The sequence below is a fragment of the Gymnoscopelus microlampas genome (assembly GCF_963454915.1).
Source record: "Gymnoscopelus microlampas genome assembly, chromosome: 10".
NCBI lineage: Eukaryota > Metazoa > Chordata > Actinopteri > Myctophiformes > Myctophidae > Gymnoscopelus > Gymnoscopelus microlampas.
In genome coordinates, this window is record NC_139947.1 from 7,199,310 (window position 1) to 7,215,090 (window position 15,781).

Here is a 15,781-nt window from a genome sequence, read left to right on the forward strand (position 1 = left end):
AAAATTGGCATCCTGACCTGAAAATGTATTTTCTGTTTAATAAAGAGCTGGAGAGACATGTATGGAGACTCCTGTTACTGAACAAAAAACGCTATATCAATGAGTACTATCAGAAAATAGAGCCATTTAACACTTAATTTAACCAAACAAAATCAACACATATACCTTTAACTGAGTAAAGTGACAGTAGATATGGTCTAGTTCCAATTCTGACCAGGTTTTTTTTGTTAAAGATATTTAGTAGGATTATAAATACTGCATATTCTTATTGTTTTGACCTGATTAATTGATTGATTGATTGATTGATTGATTGGGCCATACAAAGTGTCATCATTGATTGTGTTGTGCACAATAGGCTCTATTCACAGCAGCCATATTATGAAGACATTCACAGGTGTTACCAATGATACTAATGAAGGCTCTGTTCCATTCTGGTCAAACAGAGTCAGGGTGCTGATATTGTGCATGTTGGCTCACTGGAAACACTCTGTTACACCAGTGGGTCTACAGTTGGCCCTCATGGGCTTCCAAATGGCCCCTTACAGTTACGGGTCCATTTGGTTCCAGTTTTGGGGGTCGTGGAAACCACTGTGCTACACTAAATGGAACAGAGCCTTCATTAGTATCATTGGTAAGTATCACCTGTGAAAGAAGTGATAACATGGCTGCTGTGCATAGAGCCTATTGTCTGTCTGCCTCCCCACCGTCTCTGCCTGTTTGTCTGTCTGTCTGTCTGTCTGTCTGTCTGTCTGTCTGTCTGTCTCTCTGTCTGGTAGTGCATTTTTATGTCTCCGCCGGCAACAGCCGTGACCGGAGGCATTATAAATATAATGCCATTATAGAAATAATGCCGGGATGTCCGTCTGTCCTCAACCTTATGAACGCAATATCTCAGGAACGCCCTGAGGGAACTCATGACATTTGGTACAAACACCCAGACTTGGGACCGCAACTGCCACTATTCATACATGGGCAACTGGCGGCCCGGGGGCCAACCTTCACTTAATGCGGCCCGCAGGTTAATATCGGAATACTGATATATTATTGATTTCAGCTGTTACAATTCCAAACATGCAAACATGACCCGCTTTAATTACTTCAGTCTATATTAGTAGCTTAATGACTAGTATTAAAATTCTATTGTCTTTTTTATGTCCTATGTATTTGTATTCATAAAGTTCATAAAGTTAACGTAAGTATAACTACAGTAAATGCATTTGGAATTAAACACAATACATGTTACTTTTCAGGATTACAGTTCAAAAATAGGAAAAAAATAATAATTCTGGATTCCAATTCAAAAGTAGCAAAAATAGCAGATCTAAAAGCTCAAAATGTGTCGCACTGCGACGAGTTTTGAGCTTGTAGATCGGTATATGCAATGTGGCCCTCTGTAGTGAGTGTGGAAATATAGTGGCCCTCTCCATCATCAAGTTGCCCACCCCTCTCATAGCCCCTGAAAGAAAAGTTCAAAAACAGCATCAATCAATTTCAAATCGACATGCCAACCCACCAGTGGTGGAAGAAGTACTCGGACATTTTACTTAAGTAAAAGTAGCAATACCATAATATAAAAATACTCAGTTGCAAGTAAAAGGCCTGTGTTCAAAATGATACTTGAGTAAAAGTACAAAAGTATTGGTATCAAAATATACTTAAAGTACCAAAAGTAAAAGTACTGAATTGTTTGAAAATAGCAGATCTACAAGCTCACAACGCGTCGTGATGCGACACGTTGTGAGCTTCTAGTTCGTCACGTATAGTAGCTTAATGACTCAAATTCAAATTCTATTGTCTTTTTCATGTCCAATGTATTTGTATTTAAGTTATCATAAGTAAACTAAATGCATTTGGAATTAAATACAAATGTTACTTTTCAGGATTCTAATTCAAAAATAGCACAAAAAAACATTCTGGATTCCAATTCAAAAGTAGCAAAAAGCTACTCACGCTACTATGTGAGTGTGGACAGACAGCAACTGGTGGTGGAGGCACACAACATGTCTAGTTTGACATCAGTCAGTAACAAGAACAACACTTAAACACTTCTATTAAGGGCAATGTGTTGACAATTACAATCACTTGGGGGTGGCCTTTGTGTAGACAAATTGCTGCGTGTGTATGTGCGTGCGTGCGTATGCACATGCTAAAAGTGCATGCACATTTAGGGAGGGAAGAAGAGTGTTGAGTCACAGTGTTACTGGTTTCCTGCTGTGGAGAAACTAGTACACACACGCACGCACGCACGCACGCACGCACGCACGCACGCACGCACGCACACACACACACACACACACACACACACACACACAATAAATGCAGAAGCAAGTGGCCAGTGTCTCATCATTCAAACCTGTCTGTCTGTCTGCCTGTCTGTCTTTCCAGCTTCAACGAATTATGATGATGTGGTGACTCTATCTCGGCGCACGCACACACACGCACACACACACACACACACACACACACACACACACACACACACAAACACACACACACACACACACACACACACACACACACACACACACACACACAGGATGAGTGTGCCTGTGGTGCGGTCTCACTCCTCGCCCCCTGAGGACTCATGTGCCCCCCCACGCAAAGCCTCCATACGCCTGCAGGAGAGGTAAACACACACACACGCACGCACGCACGCACGCACGCACGCACGCACGCACGCACGCACGCACGCACGCACGCACGCACGCACGCACGCACGCACGCACGCACACACACACACACACACACACACACACACACACACACACACACACACACACACACACACACACACACACACACCACACCCATTAAAGACAGGGCACAATAATTGTACGAATTTCAACCCGACGCACACTACTTTGTGCGACTGGTCGGCTAACGGCCCTCGCAAAAGGCCGGAGTCCCTGAATCGGTGTGAAGTAGATAATACTCAGACCTACACCAACCTGTGTCTTTGATGGTTTTTTATTTACTACACAAATACAAACATACATTAACACACCCAGCAGCCAATCGTGCTGCTAAGCGGCCAGTCAACTACTATCATAGTCAACTACAACCTTGCCAGTAGGCTCACATTCTACTAACAAAGTCTAGCCAGGTCAGGCTGTCAGGTCAGACAGACAGTCAGACAGACAGTCAGGTCAAACAGCAGACAGGTTTTAAACCTACAGAAAGATTGAAACACAGAAACAATAATACAATATTACCGACATGAATCTTCACACAAACAATAAACATATCAGCATATATGACCATTAATCTTTGTGTATCAAGAGCTTTTCTACTTACTACTGATCTGTTGAGGGACTCCAAGAAACTGATTTCCCACTGACTCTGCACCACAGACCCACACAAAGGATGTTTCCTCCCACCAGATCATGCCCACCCCCCAAGGTGGCCTGGTTCTCTCTCTCTCTTTCCTGATAAGGGATCTAAGGTATTTTTATGACCCTCAGAAAATCTAAGCAAGGACCCCCAATATGTGCCTTTACTCACTGGGCAAATACGATGAGCACCTCGCGAGTGTCTTTCTCCTCCCCCCTAACATAGGCATCAAGCATGTCATTTGAGCCTCTCTCTCTCTCCTCTTCGAGATAAGGGAATGGTAAGGAATTTACGACCCACACACTCTGAGAAAGGACCCAACTTATGAGACCTTATAGAGCTGCCTCAGTTAATGACTCCAAACAGGCAGTATTAACCTTCATATATGTATGTATTTTACCTATGCCTTTATATGTCGGCCTACCACACAGTAAATACACACATAATTATAATCATAATAATATCACAGGCGCTGAAGGCATGGAAAACCCAACAATAATTGACCTTTCACAAAACCTTGCCCCCCAAAAATCTGTCCAATCGTACCTTAGCAACCGGTTGCTACTTGAAGAAGGTCCTTCAAGGTATCACAAAAAAAAATAGGGAACCTGTGCGCAAGAGCAGACTGCTCTACAAGCGTTGGTCGCATTAGGATGAGTTTATGGGGGTTCTCAATCTTTGATATTTGTATAGGCTCTATGCACAGCAGCCATATTGGGAATTAATTTGGCCCCCTTCTTTCTTACCAATGATACTAATTAAGGCTCTGTTCCATTTAGTGTGGTATAGAGGTTGTCTTATTTTCAAGGACACCCATAACTCTGAGAGTGTACAAATGGAACCAAATGGACCCTTACGGGTCCATTTGGTTCCATTTGTACACTCTCAGAGTTACACACCCACCATAAGGGGCCATTTGGGAACCAAAATGGAGTGTTTCTAGTGAGCCAACATGCACGATAACAGAACCCTGATCAGAATGGAACAGAGCCTTCATTTGTATCATTGGTAACACCTGTGAAGGAAGTAAGAAGAGGCCCAATTTCTTTCCAATATGGCTGCTGTGCATAGAGCCTATTGCATTATTGTTTGAGTGAACCAAAATAAGTGCACTCTAAAATGATCTGGCTTGAGAATCAGAATCTGTTGTATTGTCACATCACAGGTTGTTGTGAATTAGCTCTCGTTTACAAACCTGCGCAGTTTTACAGCCATGGAAAGTTACAGTAACTGAGGTGGGTGGGGCGTTTGCCGAAAGGTCAATTCGAAATGCTGGAAATTCAAATAATGTAATAAATAATTTGCATGTTATGGGCATTCTCATAAGAATTATCCATTTTGGAAATCTGTGTTTGAACATCTAAATCTGCCCTGCCCCCAACAGTCATAAATGATCCTAGGTTTTATTGGTAAACTCACCCAAGCTCCATATAAGCAAATTCAAGGGTACTTATATGACCAATATACATTCAATTTCATTGTTAACAGTAGAAAGGCTTCCAGAGCATTGCAAGTATAGCTGGTTGTGAATGGTAGACATTTACAATGTACAGTACATTTATAGGCTAATAATAAACCAAGTACAGTCAATACAGTAATACAAGTAGCAACTTCCTCCACTTATGACAACTGCTGTTCCACCATTTTAAGTCATTTCCATACAATTATTTTAAAAAAGCTTTAAAATCATTTAATTATGTAGATACAGGGATTGATTCACTAATATGTGAATATACTGTATGAAGTTGCCCTAATAACAGGGCCCTATGTTGATAACAGTATTATCATTTCCCATAATACACTTGTTTTGATTATGTGTGTGATTCCACCCTTCCGTAGGCGGGGCTCCAACCTCTCACTGTTATTGGATGTGAGCGGTTTGGGGGTGGAGCCTGTGTGCTCTGTCTCCACCCCCAAGGAGGTGTGGCTTCAGTTGTTACACACCTCGTCACGGCCGCTCACCAACGCCCTGCTACGGGACGCCGCAACAGACACACTCACGCTCAACACAGAGTACCAGGTACAGACACACACACGCGCACGCACACATGCACACACACACACACACACACACACACACACACACACACACACACACACACGCGCGAACAGAAGTACAAGAATGCCTTGTACAAAGGACATAAACACTGCTAGTGCTGTCAGATAATGGGAAAACAGCCAGTTACAAAGTGCATATAAGGCAGAACATTGTTGTCACATACAATAATGTTGACATACTTGTCAAACACAGCAGACAACAATCATGGATAAAGCAAACAACGCCTCCACCAAATTGAGCGGCTTCCTATAATAGCTGATACTGAGCAGTACCTTGCTAACTGTTTGGCCCTCCTTTTGGAGTGGCCGGCCATTTGAAGGCCCCTCACAACCAACTTGTGCACGTGACCTAGGCTACCAAAGATAAAAACCAAAAGTTTACACACCTGTAGCCTAGCTGTGAGATGGTCTGCTCTAGCTGTTGATGTTTTAGCACTTTGGTTAGGAAGGCTTTCTCTATCTTGTAATCAAAAGTACAGCCGACCTCGAGAGTGAACACCTCCCTATGGTTTTCACACACACACACACACACACACACACACACACACACACACACACACACACACACACACACACACACACACACACACACACACACACACACACACACACACACACACACATACATACACACACACACACACACACACACACACACACACATACGCACACGCACACGCACACGCACACGCACACGTACGCACGCACACGCGCACACACACACACACACACACACACACACACACACACACACACACACACACACACACACACACACACACACACAGTGAAGTAATGTCACCTTGGGGATTCACTACGAAGTTCACTCTAACGTCTAGGCTGACTCTAGCCTATAGAGGAAGCCTTCATGACCAAGGTCATTGAATACCAACCACACCTAAATACCACCTTTGTACGAACTAATGTAAAGTATGCAAGGCCAAATATTTTTTACAATAGGCTCTATATATGCACAGCAGCCATATTGGAAAGAAATTGGGCCCCTTCCTTACTTCCTTCACAGGTGTTACCAATGATACTGATTAAGGCTCTGGTCCATTCTGGTCAAACAGAGTCAGGGCGCTGATATTGTGCATGTTGGCTCACTGGAAAGACCCTGCTACACCAGTGGGTCTCAAAGTGTGGTCCAGGGACCCTCATGGTTCCTTGAGTGGATTCCAAAAGGCCCCTTGGGTATGAATCTCTGAGAGTGTAAAAATGGAACCAAATGGACCCATAAGGGTTCCATTTGTACACTCTCAAGAGTTATGGGGATCCTTGAAATTAAAACGTTTGAGAACCACTCTGCTACACTAAATGGAAAGCGCGTTGATTAGTCTCATTTTGGTAACACCTGCGAAGGAAGTTAGGAAGCGGAATTCAAAATGTACTTGATTAAAAGTACTAAAGTATTGGTATAAAGATGTACTTAAGTACCAAAAGTAGAAAGTGCTCATTAAGCAGAATGTTCCATTTCACAAGTTTTCAAATGTATAACAATCTTTTGAAAATACCAGATCTACAAGCTCACAACGCGATGTGAGCTTGAAGATCTGCTATTTTCAAATGGCCGAAATGTATACAGGGCTGAAGTGTTTTTGTAATAATAGTAACTAGTAACTAGAGGTTTCAAATAATTGTAGTGGAGTAAAAGTAGAATATTTGCCTCTGAGATGTAGTGGAGTAAGTAAAAGTATTGAAAATGGGAAATACTCCAGTAAAGTAAAAAAAAAATACCTCAAAACTGTACTTAAGTACAGTACTTGAGTACATGTACTTAGCCACTGACCGTAGGTGAGACTGGTGCAGGGTGTGATGGTTTTGCTGCATGCTCTCTGTCTCTCTGCAGAAGATTCCTCCTAACTTTGTGAGTGCAGTGGAGCTGGACGTCCCAGGACACACCATCAAAGACCGCTACAAAACCATCCTACCCAGTCAGTGACACGGAGACCTGTCTGTCTGTCTGTCTGTCTGTCTGTCTGTCTGTCTAACCCTAACCCTAAAACCTAACCCTAACCCTAAAACCGAAATAAAGTAACCAAAACACGAAGAAAAAAAACGAACAAAATCCGCCCAAAAAACGTTGCAAAATTTTGAAAATACAGAATTTGTTTGCATTTGACATACAGTTACAAATCTTTTTCACGCCTTTTCAAAAATAGCAGATCTACAAGCTCATAGCGTATTAGCGCGGCACTCGGTGCCGCGCTATGAGCTTGTATATCTGCTATTTTTTTTTGCTATTTTTTAGCCAAAGTGTAAAGTAAGGGGTATAGTCCACCGAAAGTCCATCCCCCCCCACCTTCTGAGAGCCCGTGACGTCCCTGGCTCTGATATCGGACGTTTAGATCAAATCAAAAGTGGCTCAGATGTACTGTAGTTTCTCATTTTATTGCGAGAAGCGCTAACGCGTTTCGGCCGCAGCCTTCCTCAGAGCAGATTAGATTAAAACGTGTTTTAATCTAATCTGCTCTGAGGAAGGCTGCGGCCCGAAATGCGGAGTGCCGCTTTTTTCCACTTAGGTTTTGATTTGAGTTGTATTATACATAGCTGAGCGCCCACTGCCTAAACTAAGAAGGCATCCAGAGGAAGCGCACCGGTATTTCTTTCTCATCAGACGTTTAGATATCAGTTAATTCACTGATCTCGGCGATTCTTAAAAATGTTTTCTAAATCCTAACAGTATTCTGAAAAAAACATATGTTTCTATATCAGTGGTGCTCAAACCTTTTCATGTCAAGGACCCCCAAAATTATATGTATTTGGCCGCCAACCCCCATCTCAAAATATTTTGTTCAAAGGACCCCCGAGAAGCAAAGAATAGAGTTAAAAATGTTCTCTTTAAACAACATATATATTCAAAGATTTGCACACATTTTCACTTTTTTCAAAAATAGCAGATATACAAGCTCGTAGCGCAGCACTCGGTGCCGCGCTATGAGCTTGTATATCTGCTATTTTTGAATAGCCAAAGTGTAAAATAATGCTTTTTAGCTCAAATGAAAATGTGACACAGATGCTTCTTCAGGTCTTAATGGGTTAATTTACAAACGGCTAGAGGAGATACCAATGGATTTCATCATTTAAAATGCATTCAATTCGTCCCGTGTTATAAACATGATTATTATCATGTTTTGTTACATACAACCATCACATTTTTGCAATGACCTCCTCCTCCATTGTTCAGAGAGGATGTCATTGCGCGAAGTTGTGAGCTTGTAGATCTAATTTTACATGACACTGTCGTGCAACGAAGTATAAAAAAATCGGACATCACTTCCAATTTCACTTGTTCAATCTAATATCACTCCAATCTTTCCTGATTGGATAAAATTGGTATCCCGACCTGAAAATGCATTTTCTGTTTACTAAAGAGTTTCAGAGATACGGAGACTCCTTTTACTGAACAAACCACTCTATAGCAACGAGTACTATCAGCAGTGGTGGAAAAAATACTCACATGTTTTACTGAAGTAAAAGTATCAATACTGCAATGTAGAGTTACAAGTGGAAGTCCGGAATTCAAAATGTACTTGAGTAAAGGTGCAAAAGTATTGGAACCAAAATATACTTAAAGCACAAAAGTAAAAGTACTCATTGTGCATAATGTCCCATTTCACAAGTCCAAAATGTATAACAAATCTTTTGAAAATAGCCGAGCTTGTAGATCTGTTATTTTCAAATGGTCTAAATACATAGGGCTGAGGTGGTTTGTGTGTTTTGCGATAATAATCAAAGTAAAAAAAGTGACGAGTAACTAAAGTTTTCAAATAATTGTAGTGGAGTAAAAGTGCAATATTTGCCTAGTAGTAGAAGTGAAAATTGGAAATACTCCAGTTAAGTAAAAATACCTCAAAATTGTGCTTAAGAACAGTACTTAAGTAAATGTAGCCTACTTAGTTACTTTAGTCCTCTGACTATCAGAATAGAGAGCTATAGTTAACACTTATTTCAACCATAAAATATCACTTACCCTACCTTTAATGTTTATGTTCCAGACCCTGACAGCCGTGTTGTCCTTAGGAGCCCGGAGGAAGAGGCGGGACCCGACCGTTACATCAATGCCAACTACATCCGGGTCAGAAGTTCAAACATTCCTTCTTCTTCATGTTTCAAAAACAATGTTACGCAATCATATTTAAGAAACAAATGTGTTTGAATGTTCCAACAGAATATGTAATTTAGACAAACTCACACACTGTGTGTGTGTGTGTGTGTGTGTGTGTGTGTGTGTGTGTGTGTGTGTGTGTGTGTGTGTGTGTGTGTGTGTGTGTGTGTGTGTGTGCGTGCGTGCGTGCGTGCGTGCGTGCGTGCGCGTGTGTGTGTGTGTGTGCGTTCAGAACGGATCTTGTCATGTCGGTTAGCGTAGGTGTCTAACAAGTAGGAAAACCACAGGAAGTTAGAAAGGAAGTGACAAAGTTTCTTCACTCCCCCACTCGCCCACACACTGTTCACACACTGCGTGTGTGTGTGTGCGTGTGTGCGTGTGTGTGCGTGTGTGCGTGTGTGTGCGTGTGTGTGTGTGTGTGTGTGTGTGTGTGTGTGTGTGTGTGTGTGTGTGTGTGTGTGTGTGTGTGTGTAGAGTTCTTGGTTGCAACATGTCTTTTCAGGACCTGCTCAGTCAGTCATTCTCATGTTACTGAGCCACAGCTCCTGTTTAACCGACATTTATCACGTAGACACAAGTGCAACCCACAGTGAAGAGTAATGACAAATGTACGCTCTGTCGTACAACGATGTCTGCCGAAAATAGCTGATTTAAAGCTCACATCGCATTTTCGGCGCGATGCGACACCATTGTGTGTGCGTGTGATAGTGGTAGCCCAGTCCACACCACATGCAACTCGTTGCAACTTGCAACGAGTTGAAAAAAATTGCAAACTGACCATTTTTGCAGTTTGGGGAATTTCAAAGTGGTTGCAAGTGGTTGCAGTTGCACGTTGCGTAGGTGTGGATTGGGCTTTAGGCTTAACATCTGAGTATAGACTCTATTCACAGCAGCCATATTATGAAGACATTCACAGGTGTTACCAATGATACTAATGAAGGCTCTGTTCCATTCTGGTCAAACAGAGTCAGGGTGCTAATATTGGGCATGTTGGCCCACTGGAAACACCAGTGGGTCTACAGTTGGGGTCCAGGGACCCTCATGGGCTTCCAAATGGCCCCTTACAGGTGTGTAACGGGTCCATTTGGTTCCATTTGTACACTCTCAGAGTTATGGGGGTCGTGGAAACCACTGTGCTAGACTAAATGGAACAGAGCCTTCATTAGTATCATTGGTAACACCTGTGAATGTCTTCATAATATGGCTGCTGTGAATAGAGCCTATTAAGGTCAAGAACCCTCGTTAACTGGGACATTTGGAGTGTGTAGCGTTTTGGACAAAATCCGTAGGGGTATTAACAAAAACTGTGTTCCGAATTGATTGTTGATTCTAGAACGCTTAATTTGGGAAATTCTAGTTAGGTGGAAATGGGTGCATATATATGGGGAATTTCTAGTTATAGGCAAAAACGTAAACCAAGCTGGTATAGCACCGATTTGGCGTGACTTTGTTGGCCTACCTAGAGCGTGCTGCACACATAGATCGGTCCAGTGGTTGGTGAGATTAGCTCCAGACCAATCTGGGAACCCAGCGCCAAATGAAAAGGAAAAACAGCGCCCTCTGCTGTTTTTTACTATCTCAGTTGGCTCTGGGAGGAAGAAAACGTAGCACCCGTGCGCAAGGAAACCGGGGTTTTGGTCTGCCTTCAGCGCATCACTTCCGGTGGTGCGACTATGTTTTCATTCCCACTAACAATATTTCTACACGGAACACTAACACAACTTCTTTCCGTGGTTTTGTCTGCTCCGAGGACGCTATTGTTAAATGAGTGTCGGTTTGTTTCGAGCGGGGAAGGATCGACGGACATGTGAGTCCCGCCCACTACATTTGATTGGGTAAAGCGCGGCCTGCTTCCTGATCTGAAGGCACGCCCACTTGAAACCAATGCGCAATGCGGGTTGTCAACACGGCTACCGACAGATTCAAACGCAGAGTAGAATCTGTTCTAGAGAGATTAGCTCCAGACTGACAGACAGACAGACAGACAGACATGGGCGAAAACATAGGGCCCTACTTGAACAATCTATGGCAAGGTGGCACACATAGCGAATGGAACAAATGCCTTTGGGGGCCTGTCCAATTCCAATTAGCTAGTTAGACGGCAGATCATCTACTGTAGGTGCAAAGTAGTAAGGTGCGCGGTGCAAAGGGGTTGTGTTTAATCTTTTTAGTTAAGTTAGTGGACATAATTTAGACCAAGAGTGTCATCTCCCATTCCCTTAAAGAGCCAGGGTGCACCTGCCACGTTGTTATTTAAATGACCGATTCAGCAATCTGGAGGAGACGTGAACAATCTGCTGCTCGGGAAACTGTTCTGCTCATGCACGAAGTGAGAAAGTGCGTGACCGTCCACACAGGAGCACCATTAACCTTTTAAGACCGAAGAAGAAGATTTCTTTGGCTATATAAAAATAGCAGATATACAAGCTCATAGTGCGGCACCGAGTGCCGCACTATGAGCTTGTAGATCTGCTATTTTTGGGGGAAAATGTATGCAAATCTTTAGTTTGAATATGTATTTACTTTTTTAAAGCGAAAGTTTTTTGCTTTTTTTTAAAACTTATGTTGCTATATTATCAATGGTTTTCAATGTCAAGGACCCCCAAAATAATATGTATTTGTCCGCGGACCCCCTCCCATCTAAAAGTATTTTGTTCCAGGGAGACCCCCAGAAGCAAAGATTTGAGTAAAAAATGTATATAAAAGATTTGCACAAATGTTCACGATTTTTCTAAAAAATAGCTATTTTTGAATAGCCAAAGACATTTTAAAAATGACACACATGCGTTCCCTTCCCGGCCTTAAAGGGTTAACGATGTGATCAAAGCTCAAGTGGAAACAAGAGGTGGATCACCCACAGTGACCAATGCAGGCTGCTGCTGGAACATTTTGGGGCAATGCAGTTCAGAATCACCACTTTCTCCTAGTAATATCTCCTCATGTATGTGCAAGAGACATCTGTGATATAACTGCATATGAAGTCTTGAGCAGAGACAGAGGAAGGGCCACAAGGGCATGGCTTCACAGAGGTCTTACACAGTGGTGTAAAGTAACTAAGTACATTTACTCAAGTACTGTACTTAGGTAGGAATGTGGAGGTACTTTTACTTTACCGGAGTATTTCCAATTGTCTATACTTTTACTTCTACTCCACTACATCTCAGAGGCAAATATTGCACTTTTACTCCACTACAATTATTTATATATATATATATACATATATTACACTATAAAACATACATTAACCACTTTAGCCCTATTTTATACCTAGGCAATGCGACGCGTTGTGAGCTTGTAGATCGGCTATTTTCAAACATTTTAGTATTTTTTGCTTTTGGTACTTTAAGTACATTTTGATACCAATACTTTTGTACTTTTACTCAAGTACATTTTTAATTCCGGACTTTTACCCGTAACGATAAAAACGATAACGATTGATACTTTTACTTAAGTAAAACATTTGAGTACTTTTTCCACCACTGCATGGCGAGCGGTCTTTGAACATATTTTCTATAAGCTATAAAGTGGTTTAGCCTATACCGCACCTGCTGTTTCTAAACACAAAAACATTTTTATGTTTTTGGTGCCTCCCAGCTCGGCTAAATTGGCCGGTACCCCCCAGGCACTCACTCGTCTGATGCAATATACAGTATGTATGGATAATCTGGATAATCTGGCCCCAGATCACGAGTTACTTTTGAACCTCAATGCTTAAGTCTCTCAGCATTGTCTCTATAACACATTTTGACTGCAAGTAGTGTGCATGCGGCTGGCTGCACGCATTACAAACCCACCTACTGTATGTAGGTCAATCAGTGGTGGAAAAAGTACTCAAATGTCTTAAGTAAAAGTATCAATACTGCAATGTAGAAGTGCTGGAATTCAACATTTGCTTGAGTGAAAGTACAAAACTATTGGTATCAAAATGTACTTAAAGTACCAAAAGTAAAAGTACTAGCAAATCTACAAGCTTGTAGATCGGTTATTTTCAAATAGCCTAGGTATAAAATAGGCCTAAAGTGGTTAATGTATGTTTTATAATGTAATGATTTATATCCACAAAGTAACTAGTAACCAAAGTTTTCAAATAATTGTAGTGGAGTAAAAGTGCAATATTTATCTCTGAGATGTAGTGGAGTAGAAGTAAAAGTATAGACAATTGGAAATACTCCAGTAAAGTAAAAGTACCTCAAAATTGTACTTAAGTACAGTACTTGAGTAAATGTACTTAGTTACACCACCGAGGTCAATCTATACTATGTAATACGCTCTTTGAATAGCGGGGACTTATGGAGCGTTTGGGGACCGCGCTGGACTTTAGACTCGGTCCGGGACCGCCTGGAGCGCCGGGTGCCGTTTTGTGCGCGGGGTGTTAAGATAGGGCCCATAATCTCATCCCATGGACAATGAACGTATGTATCAATGGTGGTCAAGTTCAAAGTCATGCTAAAAATTTAAGAACAGAGTGGAAGATTTTTCTTGAACCGCGGTGTGAAGCAGTGCTGATTTTGACAGCATTTCTTCTTTTAGTTTTAGCCATAGTCTTTTGAATAAAATTCAATATTTTAGTCATCTGAAATGTTTCAGTTTTAGTCTAGTTTTAGTCGACTAAATATCATAAGATTATAGTCGACTAAATCTACAGTTGATTTAGTCGACTAAAATGTATGTTGGCGGTGCCTTGATGGTTTTACACTTGGTTGCATGCTGAAAATAGCCGATCTACAAGCTCACAAGTCACGTCATGTGAGCTTGTAGATCTACTATTTTCAGAGCGCAACCAAGCATAAAATGACTTGTCTTTTAGTTCTACTGGATCTCTTCTCCACTAGTCCCTCACTAACATTTTGGTCTAGTTTTTATTTGTTGACGAAATTGTCAATATATTTAGTCTTAGTTTTAGTCGTGGTAGCTTAGTTTTTATTTAGTTTTCGTCAGTGAAAAAAGGGTGTAAAATAGGGCCCATAATCTCATGAATCTAATGAACGTATGTATCAAACAGTGGTGGAAAAAGTTCACAATGCGTCGCGATGCGACGCGTTGTGAGCTTGTAGATCGGCTATTTTCAAATAGCCTAGGTATAAAATAGGGCTGAAGTGGTTAATGTATGTGTTATAATAAAAAAAAATGTATATCTGAAAAGTAACTAGTAACTAAAGTTTTGAAATAATTGTAGTGGAGTAAAAGTACAACATTTGCCTCTGAGATGTAGTGGAGTAGAAGTAAAAGTATTGGAAATTGGAAATACTCAAGTAAAGTACAAATACCTCAAAATTGTACTTAAGTACTGTACTTGAGTAAATGTACTTAGTTACTTTCCACCACTGTATATCAATGGTCAAGTTCAAAGTCATGGTCAAAAATTGAGAACATATGTGGAGGATTTTGGTGAACCGCGGCGTGACGGAGCAGGAAGCTGACCCCGAAGACATCGATCTTTGTATTCCAGGGTTATAACGGCGTTCCTCAGACCTACATCGCCACCCAGGGTCCCATGCTGCACACCGTGGAGGACTTCTGGGACATGGTCTGGCAGGAACGCAGCTCCATCGTCGTCATGGTGACCAGGCTGAAGGAGAACAATGAAGTAGGTATTACCTCAATGTCGCCATGGCGACCAGGTACCTCATTGTCAACATCGCCGGGCGAGTCTCCTCCCTGTGATGTATTGCAGTGTTCACACTATATGGGCTGCAACTCTCTATTATTGTCTTAGGACAATCTACTTTACTTGAGTTTATATAAGTTTAACTTTTAATTCAATAGGCTCTATGCACAGCAGCCATATTGGACAGAAATTGGGCCTCTTCTTACTTCCTTCACAGGTGTTACCAATGATACTAATGAAGGCTTTGTTCCATTCTGGTCAGGGTGCTGATATGGTGCATGTTGGCTCACTAGAAACACTCCATTTTGGTTCCCAAATGGCCCCTTATGGCGGGTGTGTAACTCTGAGAGTGTACAAATGAAACCAAAATAGCCAAATAGCAACCAAATGGACCCTTACGGGTCCATTTGGTTGCTATTTTCACAATGTTTGCCTCTTGCTTTCTTCCATTATTTGACAATTTGGCCAATATTTGACCAGTTTTTATAGCATAGTTTATTGATGACTTTTAATGCAGTAATGGCCTTTTTTCTTTTTTTAGATTAGGGGCATGGTGGTGCAGTCGGTAGCGCTGTCGCCTCACAGCTAGAAGGTCCGATTACAGGGGACGCTGTAGGGGTTACAAAATCGTGGGATAAAAATGTAAAAGAAAAAAAGGCTTTAAATTGTCACTTCAC

The 15,781-nt window shown here is 41.7% G+C and overlaps 1 protein-coding gene across 3 annotated transcripts in view; it reads left to right on the forward strand.

Annotated features, from left to right (window-relative positions):
• LOC311053529 (tyrosine-protein phosphatase non-receptor type 7-like) overlaps positions 1-15,781 on the forward strand; it is a 47,488-nt gene that overhangs the window by 20,554 nt on the left and 11,153 nt on the right. For all 3 annotated transcript variants that reach the window (XM_084069124.1, XM_084069126.1, XM_084069125.1), the window contains 5 exons: positions 2,386-2,626; positions 5,170-5,350; positions 7,238-7,322; positions 9,387-9,466; positions 14,946-15,083. In XM_084069124.1, the coding sequence (XP_083925250.1) occupies positions 2,538-2,626; positions 5,170-5,350; positions 7,238-7,322; positions 9,387-9,466; positions 14,946-15,083 (573 nt within the window). In that variant the 5' untranslated portion in view covers positions 2,386-2,537. The remainder of the gene's footprint in view (positions 1-2,385; positions 2,627-5,169; positions 5,351-7,237; positions 7,323-9,386; positions 9,467-14,945; positions 15,084-15,781) is intronic.